Below are 23,005 nucleotides of genomic sequence, written 5' to 3' on the forward strand. Positions count from 1 at the left end.
ACTACCCCGCCGGGCACCACCAGGCTGCTTAGATGTGGGAATCAGGTAAGGACATTCAGAATTTTTCAACTGATTTTATCTTTAATGAGCCCCAAGTGGTAAGTAAGCCATCAAACTGACATCCCCTGAGCCCAGCACTGTGCCTCAATCCCTTCCTGAATGCACTGTCTCCTCACCCCCTGAAGGCCACAGTAAGAATTTTATTTGCTTCTAGGTAAGCCTGTTAAAAGAAGAAATAAAACCTTGTCTCTTTGCCTATGAAGGGTAAATCTCCTGCACAGAGATCACAAATATTATGTTGCTATTAAGCATGATACCTGCCCTAAACCTAATCCAAACAGGACTGGGGAAAGGCAGATTTAGGCTACACAACACAGTCACCTGCTTATATTAATGAGTCCAGGACTAAAAACAATGGCTCTGATTGGATCAGATACTTTATTAGATGAAGTGTTTTCCCATTGATACTAGTTTCCTTTTTAGGGGCTAGGAGTCAAAATACATGCAGGGGATACACATAGGCTCCGACCCCCGCCATGCACACGTAAGAAATGCACATATACACCCACCCCCGCAATGCACATGCAGGTAATGCAGGTAGGCACCCGCCCCCGCAATGCATGCCCTGCGGCAGGAGCACAGGGTAAAGCAGAAAGCTCCTACAATGGCTCCCCTCAAAGCTAGCTGAGAAGTTAGTTATAAATACTCTTCAGTGTCACCTCTCTGCTCCCCGTGTCCTGGATCCTGCCCAATGCGGCCTCAAGCCAGGGAATGAGGTTGAACAGCACTGATCCCCCCGTGGATGATCTCCTCCAACCCACTGACTAATCTGTCTGGGCCTCTCTGCGCCATCTGATGCCATGGACCACCAAACCTTCTGTCCAGACCCATACAGGAGGCAGGGTGAACAGAAATGCCCTGGCAACGACAGAGCTTTCCTCTCCGACTGAACCCATCATGAGCAACTGCTCCAGCCCTTGCAAGCGTCACTTGAGACTCAGATCCTCCCCTGCCCTTCCCCATGTCTGCATGAACCCATGGGGAGCGGCACTCAGACAGCAAGGGCTGAAGTGTCAGGAGCTTGCGGATGAAAGCCTGTTCTCCCAAGCTTTGTGACCGCCCTTGGTCATTTAGATTCATTCCTTAACAAGCCCCACTCTTGTGTCATGTGATGCCACTGATTCCACAGCCAGGGCCCCCCTAAGCCCCCATCCAGAGCCTGGAGAGGGACCCAATATGGAGAGGAACGGGCAGGAGAACAGAGAAGGGGGCCATTTAGGGATCTGGGGCAAAAACTGGGGATTGGTCCTGCTTTGAGCAGGGGGTTGGACTAGATGACCTCCTGAGGTCCCTTTCAACCCTGATATTCTATGAGAAGTTTGGAAACAATGGAGGAAATAATGGTTGTGTTACAAATATGATTAAACCTAGGATTTGAATGAAAATTCACTGGGATTCATCTGCAAATCATCTTCTCCCCCGGCCCCCTGCACCTTCCCAAACTATCCAGCCCAGTAATAATAAAGGACATTTACAAAGCACATAGCACAAGGGTGCTGGAGCACTCCACCATCCAGCACCATTACAAGCAGCTGTAATTTTAAAAATAACCGTACAAACCAACGGTACCAACCATACAAACCAATTCAGCCTCGTTTGTGCACAGAGTAAAGTCAGTTCCAGAAGCATTCAGTGCTGGCACACATGAGGGACATGAGCTCTATTTAGGGCAATCCAATAAAGCTGTACTTTGACCTTAAAAACATAGGGGAAAAAGCAGATCCAAAAGCTCTCCAGTCCCAATATTAATGCATCAAGCTACCACAGTGCACATATTTATTTTGTCAAGATGTCAAAATCGGCACCTCACTGGGATTATATAAAAAGGCATTAGGACAGAAAATGTTTTGTAGCTAGAAAAATATTACATGAGTCCTGATATTAAATGGAATCTAAATGCTGTGCAAATATGCATCCAAAGGGTTTCATTCAACAGTATTCGTATCAAAGGGAGAACAGACACAGGCCACGTCCACCAGTGATTGGAAGGGCCGATTCCATACAAAGTAACACGCCAGCATGGCTTTGGACACTACAGAAATGGATCAACATGGGTTTTTAATTTTTGACTGAGTACTTGCTAACAGGTCAGAGAGCTGAAATCCAGTTTAACTTCACTGCCAGGGTTTATGAGGATTATTCCAGGCAAAAATAAAGGCATTTACTTTTCATGTGCCAAAGATGATTTTTAATACCATCTGCAGATTAAACCAACCCTGCTTTCATCACTTGCCACTGGGGAAAGAGACACATCCCCCAAACTAAATTAGAGATGTCAACAACTTCTGGGGCTTTTTCTGTTTCTGCAACCCTCTGTACCTTGAACGGCAGGACATGCTCCTTCGAGCTGCCCCTCTGCCTTCAAAGTGAGTGCTGCATTGCAGGTAAGTCCCCCCTGTGCAGAGTGCCAGCCGAAGGACTAGGCATTGCGTCAGTCCTCCATCAGCCCTATTTTGAGGGGGTCCACTGGGCCATAAGTGCTGCATGGCCTTGGGGCTGGCTTGCTGCACATATCCAGCATCACCAAGGGTTGCAAAGAACCCACCCCTCAGCAACCCACAGTGACAACTCCAGGTGGGAGACATCCAGGCCTGAGTCTCCTCCTTAGCATCCAGAACTGGAAGCCTCTCTAGGATCAAATTGAGATCTAGACTATCCCCCAAGGGCCAGTGTGGGACTGTTCCCTACGGTATGTTGTTTAATCTGTGGTGTCCCAATCAATCGGGCTCTGAACACTTCCCTTGGGAGAGGAGTCCAAAGTCTCACTTTGAAGAAACTATACCCAATATTCACTCAAAGTTTTCCCTCTCCGTTGTACCCTGCTCCAGTTGTTCCACCCCCGCTCTTCGGATTGCCCTGAAAAATTCTTCTCTTCCTCTGGAAATACTCAAGCCACCTGAAAGACCATGTCTTAGAAAGACAGAACGCTGAGGCAAACGACAACTTAACTAAACAGAGTAAGAGCAGCAATTGATAACAGTAGTGCTGTACGTGTGGTACGGTGTCTGCCTCTCCTGGCATTACATTAGGTACAGCACACAAAGTGAGCCAGCAAGAACCCCTTCTCCCCAGTGCCTGATTATTCAATTGAACTGGGATCAATCAATCTGGGAATGGGCCATTTCAAGGGAGATCGGGAAAGGGATGAGGAAATATTTCATGGCTAATGGCTCTGTGAAGCTTTCCAATGTCAGCGCGTAATCTGGGGTTTTGAAATTCTGCCAAGAGAAGTCTGGAAACGTAGCCTCACCTTGCAGGAACTTTTCAATGATAATTTAGTCTGTGGAAAGATTTGATGCCGAAGCCCCGAGTGCTTCCTGCTAACAGAGCAGTCTTGTGGAGCTTGTCACATGAGGGAAGCCATCCAATAAGAAGATAAATTATTTAATCGTATTGCACAGCGAGATTTGGTGACCACTGAGTAAGGGTTAGGAGAGGAAAGTGGACAACTTGGACCAGGTTTTCAAAGGCAGAATCCCCTCTAGCAGGTGCCTCTAACAGGTGCATACATTCTTGTGCCCTCCTTTTTTATTTTATTTTTTTTTTTTTGCAGCTGTAGGCAGGGAGGTCTGGGGAAATGAGCACAGGGTTAGGAGTCAGGAGGTCCTGAGCTCTAATCCGGACTCTGCTACTGACTTGTTGCGTGGCCTTGTGCACATTACTTCATCTCCATGCCTCAGTTCTCCCATCTGCTACATGGGAACAATGTGTACAGACCTATTTCTTGGGGACATTGTGATGATTCATTGGTTAATGTCTGTACGGTGCCTTGAACATGTAAAGTGCTATATAAATGTATTATTATTGTATAGAGACTGGCTACCGCCTGCCTCTCTGCTAGGGTGAAGAAACTAATCCAGTCTGAGCATCAATAATTGTGTAACTACCCACCCATGTCATAACTTGACCATTGACCATGTAAATGTTGGTTAAATATTATAGGGTGATTATTGTCCGTTTTTAAGTTTGACCCTTTCCGTGATGGCTCACACAGCATTATAGGGGAACCCAGACACAATGAAAGCTAGCAAATACTGTGTAATTACTTAGGGCCCTGCTATACCCTCCTGAGGCACGGCCCTCAGAAGATGGACCAGGAAATTCTGCCATGTTCACTATTAAAAGCTGTGGTGAAGGTCACCACACCCATGGGGGTGCGGGTGACCTTCAAACCCAGCAGACCCTCGAAATCAGATGCTTGAGAATATTTCACAACACCAGCAAAGCACCAAGTTATCTGTGGAACCGGTAGGCAGTCTGTTGTCCTTACACAGTGGCAAACCACCACATAGTCAGCTGGCTTACATAATTAGACCTAATTCCAGCAGAGAGGCACCATTCATATGCTAGTTTTCAGAAACTGTCATCACTTGGCTTCACACACAAGACAAGCAGATAGCACAGCAATTCCATGAATTGCATTTAGAGGTCTACGCTGCCACATTCACACCCAAAGCGTGTGACGTCCCTCCTAGTTCAAACCAACAGCACTTCTCGCTCATGACCAAATTCAGAAGCCTTTACAAGGTACTAATCAGCATAGTCTATACTGGGCAGTTCAGTTGTCCAAGGAGGTCAGTTGTAACTGCCCCTAGAGGAACCTACAGACAGCTGTAACATACCAGTGGCTGGCTCCTTGCTTTCAATTACATCAGCCAGAGCTTAGCCATCAACTCCAATGCAGGCAGGACTGATCCCTAGATCTTTGGTTCCTCAAGAAGAGAAGCACGTGTCCCAGAAGATGCTAGAGCCTCCAGATCCTCTAATCTCAGATATCACAGCCACATATACAGGTTCCAAAAGCCCAGGCCTCTCTCCTGTGTGCCAAACCGTTATCTCCTGCAGCTCAGCCAGGAGAAGGCCATGCCCTGTATTATAGGGCCAACATATCCCAGGCCCTCACTAGGACTGCGTGGTCTACCGCATAGCTTTGATGGCCTGCCCCGCATGTTCTTTAATGGATTAGCGACAGCTGCCCAGCTTGGTGGCAGAGCCCGCGGCTTACCTAGTGATGATGGCGAGGTGGGGAGGGCTCATGCAGGCGCCCATGAACAGCACCACGTTCTCGTGCCGCGTCTGCCTGTAGGCCATCACCTCCCGCTTGAAGGCCTTCAGCTGGTCCTCATTGTCCCTCTCGATGTCGATGAGGCGTATGGCCACCTCGCCGTGCCAGCGACCATGGAACACCTGGCCGAAGCGGCCTTTGCCGATCAGCTCTCCGATCTCCAGCTGCTCGAAGGGGATGTCCCACTCCTGGAGGAAGATGCTGGTCTGGCTGGCCTTGCGTGGGAAGTGGCGAGCGGAGAGGAGGGAGAGGTTCATCTCCTCGAAGTCGTCCTCAGACTCTTCGGCCTCGTCATTCCCCTCCTCGTTCTGTGGGGAGACAAATGGGGTGGCTTACCTGAGCGGGGTCAGCCAGCATCATTCTCACAGCCTCAGTGCATGTAGGGAGCAGGAACATGTGTTTCCACTACTTGTCAATGAACACCCACTAAACCAGGTGGAGCAGTTCCCAGCGATGCAACCATCCTGGCCACAAGCTGCCTCCCAGGATTGCTTTTTGCCAGAACATGTGTTTCTAAGAACCCAGGCATGCTCAAAGCCACATACTGGGAATGCCCTAATCCCCACCTCTCCCCTCCCCCGATTCTTCCTCCTCCTCTGGTTAGGTGGCAGATGGAGGATTTGGAAGACACCACAACGTCAAGGCAGTCTATTAACCAGATGGCAGGGGAACTCGGAGAGGAGGTGCCAGGTCTCTGCCGAGAAGGGGATTAGCTACTGTTGTACCAGCGCTTCTTGGAGGCTGCTTGAGAGTGAGGCCAAGAGGGAGGGGCTTGGGGATTAGCATTAATAGGGGACACAAGCAGAGCCCAGGAAAGCTGGATTGTATGAAAACCTGCCAGAGCTCCAGTCTCTAGCACTCCTTCCGACATGGAGAGAAAGCTACCAGGTTCACGTGGAGAGCACCAGAAAGTTCGCGAGCGACTGCCTGGACCTAGCCAGATTGTGCTTTGGGGCACTGGAAAGGGGAAATGAAACATTTGTTTTCAGTGAGTCTCCATGGAAACTTGCACAGTGGCAAACGCTCAAAGCAAGAGGTTGAAATGCAAGAGCGTATTTTCTTGGATAGCTTTTCCGACACCAGCACTGGAGCCTGCAAAGCTCAGCCTCGCCTCGCCAAGATTCCCCACGATTACTGCAGAGTAATTGCAGATTGAAACTCTCTCGGAACTGTCCTGAGTTTCTTTCTTTATGAGATGTCTTAGCAAGTTTTGTGTAAGTTTGAGAGGCTAATCCCCTACACCCACACACGAAATACAGGTATTCCTATACAGACTATACTGAAATATAAATATATTATTGGCCAAACTTCTGCTCTTGTTAATACTGGTGCAAACTGCCTTCAACAGGGTAAACAAGAGCAGAATTTGGACCATATGAAAAAAAATCCCTCGGAAGAACGGTAAGTAGAAGATCAGACAGACACACACTATTTCCCCATGTTTATTCCCCCCCCCCCACACACACCCCCCCACTGTTGGTCAGACGTTCTTGTCAACTGCTGGAAATGGCCCACCTTGATTATCACTACAAAAGGGCCCCCCCCCCCCCCCGCTGGTAATAGCTCACCTTACCTGATCACTCTCGTTACAGTGTGTATGGTAACACCCATTGTTTCATGTTCTCTGTGTACATAAATCTCCCCACTGTATTTTCCACTGAATGCATCCGATGAAGTGAGCTGTAGCTCACGAAAGCTTATGCTCTAATAAATTTGTTAGTCTCTAAGGTGCCACAAGTCCTCCTTTTCTTTTTACTATCAGGAGAGACAGACACTTGAGCTGATCAAATATGATTCATGGGTGAATTTTGCCATTGTTCATTGTTAATTAATTCAAATAATTTTTCACTGCATTCAGTGCGCTCTGGCAGATACACACATTACTGTGATGGACAGATTGACTTGAAGGTAGCCATGAAGGGACTTTGCTACTGTAGTTGCTTTTAGGTGGAAGGCACTCAGGTATTGTAGTGATCTATAACAGACAGACAAATTCAAGGATTTACAAATACCAGGGAAAACTAGAGAGATTTAGGCCAGAATGTATCTATGTTATTTTACTAATTTCTGATGTTACTGTGACACATTTGAGGTCTGATCATCTGCTCTGTTGCACTGATGTAGCATCACAGAAGTGAATGGAGTTACATGGGCATAAATGCAACATGCATACATGCAACTGAGCCGAGAATGAGGCCCTTTTGCTTTCAGGATGGGACTTTTAGAAGTGCCTAAGTGACTTCAGAGCACACATAACATTGACAGTTAGTGGAACCTGTGCTCCACAATCACTTCGAGCCTTAGGATGGTTTTTCAAACGTGCCTGTTAGATCTATGCTCTGCACCTGGTCTGAGCAGAGACCCACCATTCTGGTATCTGTTATGAAAAGCTTAAAAGTCTGTGTTGACCCCCTTATACCCTGCCTCCCACTGAGCTACTGGGGATAGCAAGGAGGCAATTCTCCCTCCAACCTGGTTCTCTGTTTGTTCCCACTGCTGTAATTCCACTAAAGCCAGCCTAAGTGGGAGTAGAATCCGATCCATCCATTAATTCAATTGCAGGCCAGCTCACAGTAGAGATGCAAATTTTATGCCAGCTTCAGTGCAATGGACTCTGAGATGTATAGAATAGAACGGTCCATTAAGCACAATGCCGAGGCCAGCCAGCTCCATATAATTGTCTCTGAGAAGAGCTATAGATCATAAAGGGGGCAAGATGCCAAAACATTAGGCCGCGGCAGGGTCTTGTTTTAACAGAGTTCAGGTCATAAAGTTTTCCTTTCATTCTCCAAAGGAAATGAAAAGCCTGCGGTAGCATCGCATGTCTCTTACCTCAGACGTTGGCTCCACTTCAATTTGAAGCAATGGATTTCCTTCAAGGCTGTTAAAAACAAAACAAGTTAATATGCCACCACGTGCATGGAACGTTCCCTACGTTCTGTGCCCCGACACTGCACAGCAGCCCCAGGACTTGGCCGTAAGCTCCGGCTTCCCTCCAGCTCAGCCTCTCGCAAGACAAAAGAAAACAGCGTGCAGGAATCTCGGGCTTTCTATATGCCTTGCTGACTTGCTAATTTCAGAGACAGATCTGAACGGGCCCCTCTCCTACCCCTGTCCCAATTACCACCATCCCCCGCCCTCCAGTTAAGAAAGTTCCAACCCCAGTTCTGTGGCTTGAACCCATCACCAGTTAATATAACAAAGGGGTCTGAGAACCAAAGGATGCCCCTGTCCTAGGAAGGCAGGAAAGTGCACAGTTCTCTCTAGCACATGTACTGGGAGATGAAGACACAGGTGAGCCCATCTATTTGGCATAAGAGAAAAGAGGAATTTTTTTTTTGACGGTCATAATTTTAGAACTTCTGGGTCACCAAAAAGGGAGGATTGTAGAGACTTCCTATACAGCTTGAATACTAGCTCCCCATTGCACCTGGTAAGCAGGGCTTGGAAACAGAGATCGCCTTTACAGTGCTGGACGTAATTATGATGTCACTATGGTGCCTCGGATAGGCTGCGAGTCTGACATCCTTAATGACGCTTGCTCCGTAGGGCCCTGATCTCGCAAAGGCCAGCCTATACTCACAGGAGTAGCCCCACAGAGCTACCGGAACCACTGAGGTGAGTAAAGGTCCTCACACACGTTACTGCTTGCAGGACTGGAGCACATAAGAGTCCCAGGTGCTGCCAACTATTAAGCCATATCCTGTGGTCCTTGGTGAGGTTTTACTCTGTCCTTACACCAGGGAACTCCTGTTGACTTGAGGGAGTCTGCCTGAAGAAGGACAGAACAAAACACTGATTAGGAGCCTTGGGGTCTTGCCCGGGAACAGTATTGTATGAGACTGGAAGCCCTTTGGGGCAGGGATGGTATTTTTGTTCTGTGTTTGGACAGCACCTAGTGCACTGGGATCGTGGTGCATGCCTAGGGTGCTACCACAGTGTCAGTAGCAATAAATAAGGATTCACAGTAAGGAATTCACAAAGCAGTATTAGCAGTAACAGTGTGGATAATTTGTAGTACTAAAGGATGACAGTACTGAAAGTAGATACAACGGAGATTGTTGGTGAGAGCAGGAAAGCAAGGGCTTGGTTAGCCTAGCCCAGGCCCCATGGGCATTCACATGCCATAGCCCTGCCTCTCCTCCTTAGTGTAACTGCTATTAGAGTATCAGAGACCATGAAAATATTTGTTTCTGCAAACCGCCGTTTTGCACTGCTCGGTTTAAGCTGAATTATATGCAGCTGCCGATTCAATCTTACACTTGCCAGTGTAGACAAGGCCTGACAGTAACATACAAGTTTCTGCGCAGTAAAGCAGCTTCCTGCGGTGTAACTCCCAAGGTGTACACACTGCCAAGCCACTTAGCGCGCAGAAACGGAGCAGTTGCAGCGCTGTAAAAACACCACCCCGACGAGAGGCATAGAGCTTTCTGCGCCAGGGCTACAGCACCGCGGTGCCAGTGTAGACACCCTGGCCAATTACAGTGCTGCAATTGGCCTCCGGGAGGTGTCCCACAATGCCTGTTCTCGCCTCTCTGGTCATCGGTTTGAACTCTACTGCCCTGCCCTCAGGTGACCAATCGTCATCCCCATCCCTTAAATTCCTTGGGAATTTTGAACGTTCTCTTCCTGTTTCCTCGATGATGCATGCAGTGGTCTCAGCGCATCTTTCCTGATGACCATGCCTGCTCCACGCACCAGGCGATCCCCTGCTTGGAGCAATGCCGAGCTGCTGGACCTCATCAGCATTTGTGGAGAGGAGGCTGTCCAGTCCCAGCTGCGCTCCAGCCGTAGGAATTATGATACCTACGGACAGATTTCACGATGCAGGACAGAAAGGGGCCATGACAGGGACACATTGCAACGTAGGGTCAAAGTGAAGGAGCTGAAGAGCGCGGGAGGCAAACCGCCGCTCCGGTGCTGCGACCACAAGCTGCCGGTTCTACAGAGAGCTGGACGCGATACTCGGTGGCGACCCCTGCTCCACTGCAAATGTCCCCTGTGGATACTTCGGTTGCTCGCGTGCCAGTCAAGAGTGGACCGAGCCAGGAGGAGGAACCTTGAACAAGGATGGGGAGGGGGACCCAGAGGCAGAGGATGACTCGGAGGTCAGAGATTCATGCAGCCAGGAGCTCTTCTCTACCCGAGAGGAGGCTAGCCAGTCACAGCTGTCAGAGCTTGGAGAAGCGCAAACAGGAGAGGAGGGCCCTGGTAAGTGGCTTCGACTTTGGGAATCGCTGAAGCGAGTTGTCAGGGGCAGGAGGGTTGCAGAAAGCAGGCTTGTGTCTGGATGATGGACGTACCACCACATGCCTAGTCTGAGCGGCGGAACAGGGTGTGGATTGACTCCCTCACGGGAATCTGCCTCAGAGATCTCCAGGAGACTCTCGCTGAGATACTGGGCAAGCCGCTGCCACAGGTTCTTTAGCAGAGCTGCTTTGTTTCTTGCCCCATGAAGGGTAACTTTCCCTCACCACTCTGCCGTCACTAGGAGGGGGGACCATTGCTGCACACAGGCAAGCCGCATAAGGGCCAGGGCAGAAGCCGCAGTCCTGGACAAGACCCTCCCTTGATTCCGTGCTCACCCTCAGCAACGAGATAGCTTCCATAATGAACACAGCCTGTGGAAAATGTGGGGACAGTAATGATTATAAGGCCCCTCACACACAGTGCCGGCCCTCCAAGAGCCACGTGCCCAATGAACAGTACGGTCCTGGAACACTGATTTCTCCTGCCCCTGCGGTTACTCACCATTTTGGGGGTCTTATGGCTCACGTGTGCTTGCCTGGGGTCAGCCAGATAGTGACAGGTGTGCGAATAGTGGCTGTGTTTTAAATCAGTGGTCTGTGTGTTGCAAACAATACTGCTTCTGTAAAATGTTGCATTTTGGCTTCTCAGATATGACCTTGGGAGCCCAGCCTCCCTCTTTGTTATCACTAGGCAGAATTAGAAAGCGGCCATGAAGAACTAACGAGGACTTTCTGTGTGATGTCATGATGCACTTCGCGGCCAAAAAACAAGAATTGAAGGCGTGGCGGGACAGCGAGAAGAGGGACCGAAAGGAGAACGCAGCGAGCCAGAACGAAGCCACAGAGCGGCTCTTAAACGTTAAGGAGCGCCAAGGTGACATGCTCCAGGCGCTACAAGCACTGCAAACCGAGCAGCTCCGCGCCCGCCCTCCCCTGCAGCTGCTGTCGCAAAACTTTCCCATGTGCCCCCCAGACACCGCCAACACACTCCTATCAACCTCCTGGCTCCAATCTGTACCTGTTGCATTCTGCTCCTGCCCCATCAGAGTCCAGCCCTGCAGACTCCCAGGACCCACTGCACTCAACACCCGTCCCCCTGCAGTTTAGCAGTTTAGCCCTGCTGAAGTACAGTATCCACTGCACTGTACTCCAAAGGACAAGGTTGGATAGGATACCTGGACATACACAAATCTTTAACCATCCCGGACCCTCCCTTCCTCCATCCCCCTCAGTGCTGATGTGTATTTTTTGTTTGTCCTACTCCTCCACTTGCTGTTTTTTAATAAAATAATTGTGTTGGTTTGAAAGCAATCTTTATTCCATTAATTGAAAGCAAGCAGAGCCCTGCAAAACAACAGGCAATATTCTTACACCTTCATAGTGCATCATCTGCACCAATCACAATCACCTCCTAGCATTACAAGCACTGCACTCCCGAGCACAGCAACAAATATTAGTAGCTTTCCGCTTCAAATTGCTGCCTCACGACATCCCTGATCCTTATGGCCCTACGCTGCACCCCTCTAATAGCCCTGGTCTCTGGCTGTTCAAATTCCGCCTCCCGGTGCTGAGCCTCAGCGGTTCAGCCCTGAGTGAAGCTTTCACACTTTCCTTCACAAATATTATGGAGCGTACGGCACACGGCGATAAGCATCAGAATATTGTCATTGACCAGGTCCAGATTCCCATATAGGCAGCACCAGCGGGACTTTAAACAGCCAAAAGCACACTCAACAATCATTCTGCACTTGCCCTGCCAGTTGTTGAACCACCCCTTGCTGGTGTCAAGGTGCCCCGTGTATGGCTTCATTAAGGGGCAGGCAGGGTCTCCCAGGATCACAATGGGCATTTTGACTTCCCCTTCAGTGATATTCTGATCTGGGAAGAAAGTCCCTGCTGGCAGCTTCCTGAACAGACCAGTGTTCCAAAAGATGCACCTTTCCGGACCAGCCTGCGTTAAAGTCCGTGAAACGCCCATGGTGATCCACAAGTGCCTGGAGAACCATAGAGAAATACCCCTTCCAATTAATGTACTTAGTGGCTAGGTGGTCTGGTGCCAGAATTGGAATATGCATGCCATCATCGCCTCTCTGCAGTTAGGGAAGCCCATTTGTGCAAAGCCATCCACAATGTTACACACATTGCCCAGAGTCATAGACTCATAGACTTTAAGGTCAGAAGGGACCATTATGATAGTCTAGTCTTACCTCCTGCAGAACGCAGGCCAAAGAATCTCATCCACCCACTCCTGTAACAAGCCTCTGACCTATGTCTGAGCAACTGAAGTCCTCAAATCGTGGTTTAAAGACTTCGAGGTGCAGAGAATCCTCCAGCAAGTGACCCGTGCCCCACGCTGCAGAGGAAGGCAAAAAAGTCCCAGGGCCTCTGCCAATCTGCCCTGCAGGAAAGTTCCTTCCCGACCCCAAATATGGTGATCACTAAACCCTGAGCCCGTGGCCAAAACTCACCCGCCAGACACCAAGGAAAGAATTCTCTGTAACAACTCAGGTCCCACCAGATCTGACATCCCACCACAGGCCATTGGGCATATCTACCGCTAATAGTCGAAGATCAATTAATTGCCAAAATTAGGCTATCCCATCAAATCATCACTTCCATAAACTTAACAAGCTTAGTCTTGAAGCCAGATGTGTCTTTTGCCCCCACTGCTTCCCTTGGAAGCCTGTTCCAGAACTTCACTCCTCTGATGGTTAAAAACCTTAGTCTAATTTCAAGTCTAAACTTCCTGATGGCCAGTTTATAGCCATTTGTTCTTGTGTCCACATTGGTACTGAGCTTAAACAATTCTTCTCCCTCCATGGTATTTATCCCTCTGATATATTTATAAAGAGCAATCGTATCTCCCCTCAGCCTTCTTTTGGTTAGGCTAAACAAGCCGAGCTCTTTGAGTCTCCTTTCATAAGTCAGGTTTTCCATTCCTCGGATCATCCTAGTAACCCTTTTCTGTACCTGTTCCAGTTTGAATTCATCTTTCTTAAACATGGGAGACCAGACTGCACGCAATATTCCAGATGAGATCTCACCAGTGCCTTGTATAAGAGTAGTAACACCTCCTTATCTCTACTGGAAATATCTCGCCTGTTGCATCCAAAGACCGCATTAGCTTTTTTCATGGCCATATCACATTGGCAGCTCCTAGTCATCCTGTTATCAACCAATACTCTGAGGTCCTTCTCCTCCTCTGTTACTTCCAAGTGATGCATCCCCAGTTTATAACAAAAATTCTTATTAATCACGGTCTTTCAGAGTAGGATGAGATTTAATGGCCCTGCACACTTCCGTCAACACGAGTCCAACAGTTGACTTTCCCCACTCCGAACTGGTTAGCGACCGATTGGTAGCAGTCTGGAGCAGCCAGCTTCCACAGTGCAATCGCCATGTGCTTCTCCAATGGCAGGTCAGCTCTCACTCTCATGTCCTTGTACCACAGGGCTGGGGTGAGTTCATATCACAGTCCCATGAATGTGGCTTTCCTCATTTGAAAGTTCTGCAGCCGCTGCTCGTCATCCCAGACGTGCATCACGATGTGATCCCACCACTCAGTGCTGGTTTCCTGAGCCCAGCAGCGGCGTTCCACTGTGGTCAGCGCCTCTGTGAATGCCACAAGCAATCTCGTGTCATAGCTACTGCACGTGGGGAGATCAATGTCGCACTCCTCTTGCCTTTGTGGTTTAAGGAATAACTCCACTGCCACTCGTCATGTGTTAGTGAGAGCGGGCAGCATATTGGTCAACAGCACAGGATCCATGCCTGCAGACCAAAGAGGCAGAGCGCGCAGTACACAAACCATTGAAAGATGGCACCAAATGTGGATGGAAGCACAGGGATTGCCGGGATAGGACCAGGATACCCCGTGACCCCCTTCACCTTCCCACAACTCTTAGCGGCAGAAGAGAAAGAGGTGCTCTGGGGGATAGCTGCCCAGAGTGCACCACTCCGAATACTGCTGCAAGTGTGAACACGCTATTGCCCAGGCAGCTGACAGCGTGACCACACAACAGCGGTGTCCCTTCAGCGCTCTCTGATCGGCGCTGTAACTCTGCCAGTGTAGACATACTCTCAGTTAAATCCCCCAGGTCCCTCTATCACAGACAGCTGAATCAGTTTACTTCCAGTGAAGAGACTGCTTTGCGTCCTCTCTGCACACTCTGGTCTTTGGTCATTCCTTCTGGCTCCAACTTAGGTATTTTACATTTCTGGAGTCTACTTCTCATTTATACCTAGACTATTTTGCCAGAGCAGAATAAAGGGGTCTTAAGTGTCAATGAGAATCGGGTCTCAAGTGTTAAATGTGCTGTGGAAACCTTTCAGAGGAAAATTTTAAGACAAGAACTGACCACCCTGTCATGTGCCAATGTAAATTTAGAGTTACTCCACTGGAATCAATGGAGTTATAGTTGCACAGAACCAGTATAAATGAGAAGAGAGTCCTGAGAGTTTAACTGGCAGAAAACAGTAGCAAATACCAGCCTAACACACAACCATATTGTTTCTATCTGTTACACCTGCTGTACAGCCAGGTACGCCGGTTTCCACACCTTGCTTTTAACAATACCAGTATTAATAATATGACCTATTTCTAATAGTGCATCGATTACAGCCGGCTTTCCACATCGATTCAGTGCTTCTCAACTACTCTGGCGGTAAATCCAGAGCAACATCCCTGATGTCAACGCAGTTACTTCAGAGTTTCATTGGTGTAAGTGAGATCAGAATCTGGCCCAAAGCTTTATAATTTCTCCACACTCCTGAGCTTACTTTACTACAACATACCTCTGATGTGAATGTATTTATTTATGGACCAAAAGGCAGGAGTGACAGCTGTACAACCCATCTCACGAGGTATAAATAGGCTTGAAGGAAGCAAGGGGAATTTGGGTGTAAGATCTCCATCTCTCTCCTGCATTGGCTTGAGTTGCAAAGTGGACTTTAACCTCTAGTTTGACTCAGACACAGGCTATCAAATAACCATCCTGGCATTATTTGCCAGGCCACCACCAGCTCTGCCTGGGTCATTCAGATGGCCTCACTTGGACACAGAAGCAATTCTTTAGCCCCCCCCAACAGAAAAGTGTGGGCAATCCTGATAGAAACTACATTTCTGTTTGGGCTGAGATCTTATCTGCTAAATTTCTGAGTTACATAATCCCCGAAAACTGGAGTTTATAAAAAGGAATGGCAACAGCTCCTGAAATTTAACAGCGCTGCTGGATGCTGCTAATGCAACCCTGATCAGATTTGCCAGGAAGATCTTAGGGAACACTGAGCTAAACAGGGAAAGCAGCCACAAGTAAAAGCAAAAACAAAGGCCACTGGGGAGAGCTTTTCCTAGCTGCCAATTATATACCAAGTTTCAGGAGCTGTTTAGACACCTAATGCAAACTTTAGGGATCTTAACAAATATTATTGGTGGAGCTGGGCGTGCTGCTTTTATTAAGGTTATCCAATGCTTCCTGTTTTCAAATGCATAGAATTTTTCCAAACTTTAACCATGTGGCTGAAGTGGATCACTTGATGACTACCCGTTCTGTTCATTCCCTCTGAAGCACCTGGCATTAGTCACTGTCGGAAGACAGGATACTGGGCTAGATGGACCTCTGGTCTGACCCACTATGCCATTCTTATGAAGTTTTCTATGATAGGCGTCTGCTTCGGAGAGTGAGTTTGTTTAATTTCAGACAAAACGGTATAGCCATTTCTGAGAACGAGGCTAGGGGAAAAAAGAATTGCACCCTTTTCTTTGAACAGCTCTCGCGTCCCTGTGAATTGAAATAGGATTTTGAAATCTGGCAGGAGGCTGGCCTGGCCTTTGTGTCAGGAATGTGCCTTTTGCCATCTCTGCAAAAATACACCCCGATTTGGCCAAATTATAAGCCCCTGGAAAACTGTTAGTTTGCACATGCTCAGGAGAGACTTCTTAGATTTTTAGCCCCTCAAATCTTTGAGGATCCCATCCTCACTGAGCATGCTCAAGTCTCTCACAGCTCCTAGTGCTGACCAGACTGTGCATCCCCACAGACCAACTGAACACACTCCATCCCAAGGCTACAGGGGCGAAGCCCGACTTTCCCTGTCTGGCTTTCCAGGCTGGGCACTGGAACAGATTGCAGGCAACCCCCTGCCGGCCCCCAGGCAATGTGGTGGAGGAAGCCGCCTGATTCGAATGCAGAGGGAACAAAAGTCAGACCATGGGAGGGACAGGAGTAAATTACAAGGTGAGACTGGACTGGACTGGACGGGCAAGGAGACTGGGAGCCAGGATGGAAGGGGAGGCTGGGACTGCATACTCCATGTGCCTCTTTAGCTCAATCTTCACATCTTAGTGCTGTTAATCCACAGGCAACTGACAGAGCTCCTGTCCCCACTGTGATCATTCTGACCATTCCCCTGGAATACTGGTCCTAGTCGGACAGGAGGATCCATCGGCACAGGTCTGCCTATCAAAATAAACAGGTTTGCTGCTTCCATGAATGACCTCTGCACAAAGCAAGCAGGCAGCTGTCAGTCACACAACCAGTGAAGGGACTTGTGTCCCTAGCAGGTGTCCAAAAGCAAGGGAGTGAAGACCACAAAGTGAAGAGGAAGTAAAAAGACAAGGCAAGAGACCCACTTACATTGGATTAGAATTCACTGGGTGAAGGATAACTTGGGGTGCTCGGGTCGGTGTCTCAGGCACAACATCTGAAAACAAAGGAGAGCAGAGTGTGAAAACAGAGAGGGAGACATGCTGTAGGTAGAGCAGAGCTGCCCTGAGTTTAGTTTCCAAGTTAGGCAGTTTGTTGGCAGGGCGACAACCATTATTTCCTGGGGTTTCCCCAAGTCCCTGGCTCACAATCTCTTCTCACTCACCGAGGTGGTATCACACCTGCATAAGGGAGAGGAGAATCAAGCCCAGTCTCTCTACTTCTCTCTTCTATCCCATCTCAGAGCTGCACCCAAACCAAGGCCAAGCTGACACCAGCACTGCCTCAGCAGTGGCACCTCCAATCAGTCAACCAACCAACCAACGGGAGGAAGAACTGCCTCTGACAGGGGAAGGCCCAGCCAGCGACAGGAGACCAGGATTCAGGGAAGAGGGAGAAGGAGAAAAGGAAGTCCTGTTTCAAAGTGAGTCAGGTGAAGGCAGGGGAAGGGCCCTGGAGAGGGCGGGGAAAGCGGAGAAGGATGGCCGGGGAGGAGAAAGGGAAGAGAGGTTGTCATGAAAGAGAAAATATGAGATGAAGTGGCGACATCCTGGCTCCCACTGAGCGCTGCCTATAGGCCCACTTTCCCACAGCACTGCACCTGCTGGAGCCACAGACCTCTGGGCAAAGCAGGGATAAAAAGCTACCACATCAGGGTGCTCCACATCCCTCAGCACTTTGCACTTCCTTGCACAAGCACCCGTGACTCCACAAGGAACAAAGCAGTGGAGAATCAGGCCACTTCTGGGTTTGACAGAGGCAGTTGGTGTTAGACTGGTAGGGAGACCCCCCTGGAGGATGGACAAAAGACCTTGAGAGACTCTACTAGTTCCTCTGGACCTTGTAGTCGGTAAACAAGGCCAATGAGGAGCTTCTCCGGCTGGCACTGGCTGCCTTGGTTTAATGTGAAGTTCATCCTTCACGGTCACAGCCAGAGGAAGCAGATGCTTCCACAGCTACTTCTTGCCCTTGGCAGCCTTCTCCTTGCATCCTGCGGCTGACCCGCCCCCCCTCCCACACCATGGCTTACAGCCATGTGTGCTGAACGTCACATCGATGTTCTTCTCTAGGCTCAATAGCTCAGCTGACAGTCACAGAAAACAAACCTGCCTAGGGATGGATTTACCCTTCAAACACCCTACCTGTTTCTTACCCTCACGGCTTCCCAAACCTCCTGCCACCTGCCCTCAATCAGGGCAGGGGAAAACCCTCCAAACAGGGCTTCCCACCAGTTCCTTTTCCTCATCTAATACTACATTTCTCCTCCCCACAGAAAACCCTAGCCCTGAGGACTGCCTCAGAAGAGACCGGCCCACTTGAAAAACACTGCAAACTCTTGGGTGAATTTACTCGCTGTAGGGTGAAACTCACCCCGTGCAGAAAGCCAGCACAAGGCACAGGTGCCATTCACCCCCACACCCCCATATTCTGAGAGACTTAAGCAGACCCTCTGCACAGGGGATGAATTTCACCCTCAATAATTTAGTCAAATCATCCTCAGATTATTCATTTCTAGAAGGAACACACCCAAAACCCCTCCCCACCCTTTAAGTCCCAGCTGATTACATTACGGCAATTGATTATGATCACTTTGAAATGACTTACCTGGGAAAATGAACTGCTGTTTGTACTTGTAGTAGTGGGAAGCTTGCAATGGAGAAAGGAAGAAGTTAAAAAAGTGAGCAACGTCAGGGCAACACAGCACAATTAGAAGGGTGGCATCTGTAAACCTCTATGTCCTGTATCACAGAGCATCCAGCCTCTGCTGGACCGGGGAGGAAGAGATCAGAATTGGGCATCTGATCCCACTGTCCCACATGGCAGCGCAGGGCATGGACTTGCCGTCAGTTAAATCTCTCACAAACACGCCCCAGTTCCTTTGTGTCTGGTAGTTAGGGTAGGTCTACGCTTCAAACTGGAGATGTAAATTTCAGCTTGAGGAGACATAACCGCGCTAGCTCTAAATTGAGCTAACGTGCTAAAAATAGAATGTAGGGGGTAGCTGCCCCAAATGCATACCTAGCATCTTAGACAGGTGTGAACTCAGGTGACTAGCCCCTCCAGTCACTCATGCTCCTGCGGCTATACTCTATTTTTAGCATGCTAACTCGATCAGAGCTAGCGTGTATATGTCTCCTCGAGGTGGAATTCACACCTCCAACTTGAAGTGCAGACATGCCCTTAGACTGTAAGCTCCTCAGGGCAGGAACTGTGTATTTTGCACCTTGTGCAAATGCCAAGTCTGTGGACGGCACGTCAATAACAGCCACGAAACAACTAGGTCACCAGGCCAGCATCTGGCTGCTTTACGTGACATAGATCTGTTTAGGAGCCATGTTATCTAACAAAATTCAACTCCCTCATTCTACAGTCTTCAGTACTTAGCTTAGCGGTTATGCAGCACTTTGCTGCTGAGATTTCCAAAGCCACCTGAGGGATTTGGCCACCCAATTGAAAGCCAATGGGATTTGGGCACTTAAGTCCTTTGGTTTCCTTTGAAATTTCTAGAGACTACACATCTAAGTCGCCAGGCACCCATTAAGCAATCGATTAACTAATGAACACTGCACAAGAGAGGTACAGCTGGTAACTCGAGGGCAGTTAACAATCAAGGATGGCTCTTAAAAGGTGTGGGGAACAGAACGACCTTTGATATTATTGCTTCTTACCAAGCCACTGGAGATCAGCCAGCCCGTCCTCTCCCTTCCCGGTCAGTGCCATTGCAGCCCAGTAGCTGGGCCAATACAGCTCACTGCCCAGGAAGCAAGTGGCTCTACTTCTAAAAATGTGTTCACCACAGTCATCCCCATAGCGCACTCCCTCCCCACGTACAGCTACACTGACACATTGATCAAAATCAGCCCAACCAGTCTCAACCCCATATACCCAACTCCCACACAAGCCCCTCAGGCAGCCACGTGAGAAAACAGATGAGCTTACGGTCTGTCTATGCTGAGTCGGGAGGTGGGATTACAGTGCGTGTAGACACATCCAAGCTGGCTTGGATCTAGCTAGCTCAGGTAACATTAGCAGTAGTCACAGCAACACGGGCAGACACACAAGCTGGCCTCCCCCTGTTCAGGACCCTGGGTATGTACTGGCTTCACCCCTATTGTTCTTCAAGCTACATCAAAGCCAGCTTGGGTACGTCTACACCTCTGACTGCAGTTTAGACATAGCCTAGAGGCCTCGGTCTCTACCAGGACCATGGGGGAGGTGAATTCTAGCCAAAGACCCTTCTCTGAAAATGCCTTGCCCTCATCCCTTAAGTGATCAGTCTCGGGATTGTTGTCAACAGCCTCCCAGGTGGTCTCAGCTGTCCCAGTGGCAGTCAGAGAAGGGGGCATCTGTCAGGTAGCAATACAACTGCATACGGCTTTCTAGATCAACAGGGAAGGAAGTGGCAGCTAACCAGACAGCTTCTAGGGGGACACAGTGAATTGAGTTCTAGGTCTTCCTGACAGTCTTCATAATCTAAATCTGAGATACTCAAGCACCCCCACCCCTTTCACTCTGTCCCTATGAACGGGTGTGATGGGCAAGCTGTCCTTGCTCACAATCCCAAGGTACCCAACTGGATCAGGCCTGGGAAGGACCTTCTCAGTTCTGAGCCACCTCAGACTGTAGAAGTCGCTCTGTAGGCAGATGGCTGCCTGCAGGACCCACTACCAAGCCTTTCTATGCAGGTTATTTCACCTCAGAAATTTTTTCCTGTCCCTGTCTCCCTCCAGCTCCTCCTTTCTGGGGCTCTCTGCCTTCGCCCACTTTACTGGATTTGCCCAAAGCGGCAGACTGTCCAGCCCATTTGGAGCCATTTTGTTTAAATATAGATGTTCAGTCTGCGTATGGTACAGCATCCCAGCAGTACATGATGGCCACTATATAACAGAATCTATGCACCGAAACTTTGCACATCAGCTCCAAGGCACACAAAACACAGAAAAAAGGTAACTGAACATGCAGGCAAAGACCAGGGCAGCCCTCTTTCCTCCAGCACAGAGGGGCACTTTGACGATCAGAAGGAAGGCAGTTGGTTGGTGTTTTGTACGGTGAGAAAGGAAGCATTTGATACTTCACAAACTGAAGTCTTCTCCTCAGTTCTAGGAGAGGGCAAGAGTGGACAGGTGCAACTCCATGGGATTCCTACAGTCCACGGTGCACCTTCTTCCCCACTCATGCAGGAGTCAGTGCTCTCAGCCTTGGCTCCAGCTCCACGAAAAGCAGATACCTTCAATTCAGATCATGGGGGAGTGCTTCTAAACAAACAAAGGGCTTGATCCTACCCAAAAAGTGCAGATGGGACTGCTCCTCACACTGTTGGTTTGAGGGTAGAGATGATCACACCTCATGTGACAATGAACCAAGGATGCAGAACAGAGGGCCCCTTTCCTTGTGATTTTTACATCTCAGGTAGATGTTGAAAGCCAGAAGGCTGGAGCCATGTGCGCTTAAACAGCTGAGAAATGCAATTATGTACTAAAAATGCCTTGTCTCCACCCTAGTTTACACTACAGAGTTAGGTTGACACAAGGCAGCTTACGTCGACCTAACTCTGTAAGCGGCTACACTAAAACGTCGCTCTTGCCGACGTAACTCGCCCTCTGCGCCGACTTAACTCCACCTCTGCAAGAGGCACAGCGCTTAGGTCGATGTAGTTGGATTGATGCAGTGTCAGCGTAGACACGACATTGCTTATATCGACCGTTGTTGCCTTTCAGAAGCCATCCTACAATGCCCCACATGGACAGCTACATTGGCGCAAGTGCTCCTGGTGAGGACACTCACTGCCGACACAAGGAGCATAGTGTGGACATGGCAAAGTGATTTAATTACTGCGGTGGCTGTATGTCGATGTAACTTAGGTCGACTTAATTTTGTAGTGTAGACTTGCCCTCAGTCACCGCACTTACATTAAAACACCACTCCAAAAGTAAGTCGTCCCCCCCACTCCACCCGCTCCCCAGAAGCTAGCCAGGGCCATGAAAACCCAGGCTAGGGTGCAATATCTGGATGGTGCAAGTGGCTGAACTGGGACATGGCTGACCTGGCAGGGAAAAATGGAGGCTTTTCAGAGGCAGAAACCAAACTGAGGTCTCCGGGCAATGGAAAATCTGGCTGTGGTTGTGGGAATGGGACGGGTGTCACAGCAGCGCACACAACCACCCACCCGAAGCCCCCTGGCACTGTCCAGACACTAAGCTGGAGCAGAGCACCTGGGAGCTGCACTGATGGAGCACATCGAGGCTTCTTGGGAGCCTGGGCTGAAACTTAAAGCTGCTTCTGCATTGCAGAACTGCAGCAGAATCACCTGCCTTCTCCCGGGCACGAATCCCAGCCCCACACCAAGCTGTTTCCACAGGGTCTGTGTGGTGCAGCACAGTTGAATCAAGTCCATATGGCAGAAGAGTCACTTCTTCCACCACCAAAACGCAGTTACCTCTGGAATCGCTGATGCAGCTTTAGGCAATAGCTACAGGGCGGCAGTGAAGAACATTGGATTCCATTAAAGCAATGGGGGATACTCAGGGAACCCAAATATAAATATACAGAGGAGTTTGGCCAAGACATCAGAATGGACCCCTGTGGTATTGTGAAGAGCACCATGGACTCTTTAGAGACCGCAAGGGACAGCGACTTAAGCCACGGTGAAGCTGTACCTAGCTCTGCTCCAACTGAACCCATTTACCCTCAGCTGAATTTGACCCATGGGGCCAGAAGCAAAGTTGGTGTAAATCCGCAGCATTCAACTGAAGCCAATACAGCTATGCTGATTTACACCAGCTAAGGATCTCGCTCAGCATCTCCTGAATAACTCCGGAGACCACAGTTTACAGTGTGACAGGAACGACTCTCCCCTGAGCTGAGATCAAAGTGGACACCTCTTGTATTCCCGGGGAGAAATAGCTACATTTCAAACCTCCTACCCC

The 23,005-nt window shown here is 49.1% G+C and overlaps 1 protein-coding gene across 3 annotated transcripts in view; it reads right to left on the reverse strand.

Annotated features, from left to right (window-relative positions):
- KSR2 (kinase suppressor of ras 2) overlaps positions 1-23,005 on the reverse strand; it is a 281,058-nt gene that overhangs the window by 76,615 nt on the left and 181,438 nt on the right. For all 3 annotated transcript variants that reach the window (XM_074973249.1, XM_074973250.1, XM_074973251.1), the window contains exons 12-15: positions 18,684-18,725; positions 17,010-17,076; positions 7,958-8,006; positions 5,066-5,433 (exon numbers count right to left, since the gene is read on the reverse strand). In XM_074973249.1, the coding sequence (XP_074829350.1) occupies positions 5,066-5,433; positions 7,958-8,006; positions 17,010-17,076; positions 18,684-18,725 (526 nt within the window). The remainder of the gene's footprint in view (positions 1-5,065; positions 5,434-7,957; positions 8,007-17,009; positions 17,077-18,683; positions 18,726-23,005) is intronic.

Source organism: Natator depressus, chromosome 15, assembly GCF_965152275.1.
Source record: "Natator depressus isolate rNatDep1 chromosome 15, rNatDep2.hap1, whole genome shotgun sequence".
Lineage (NCBI taxonomy): Eukaryota > Metazoa > Chordata > Testudines > Cheloniidae > Natator > Natator depressus.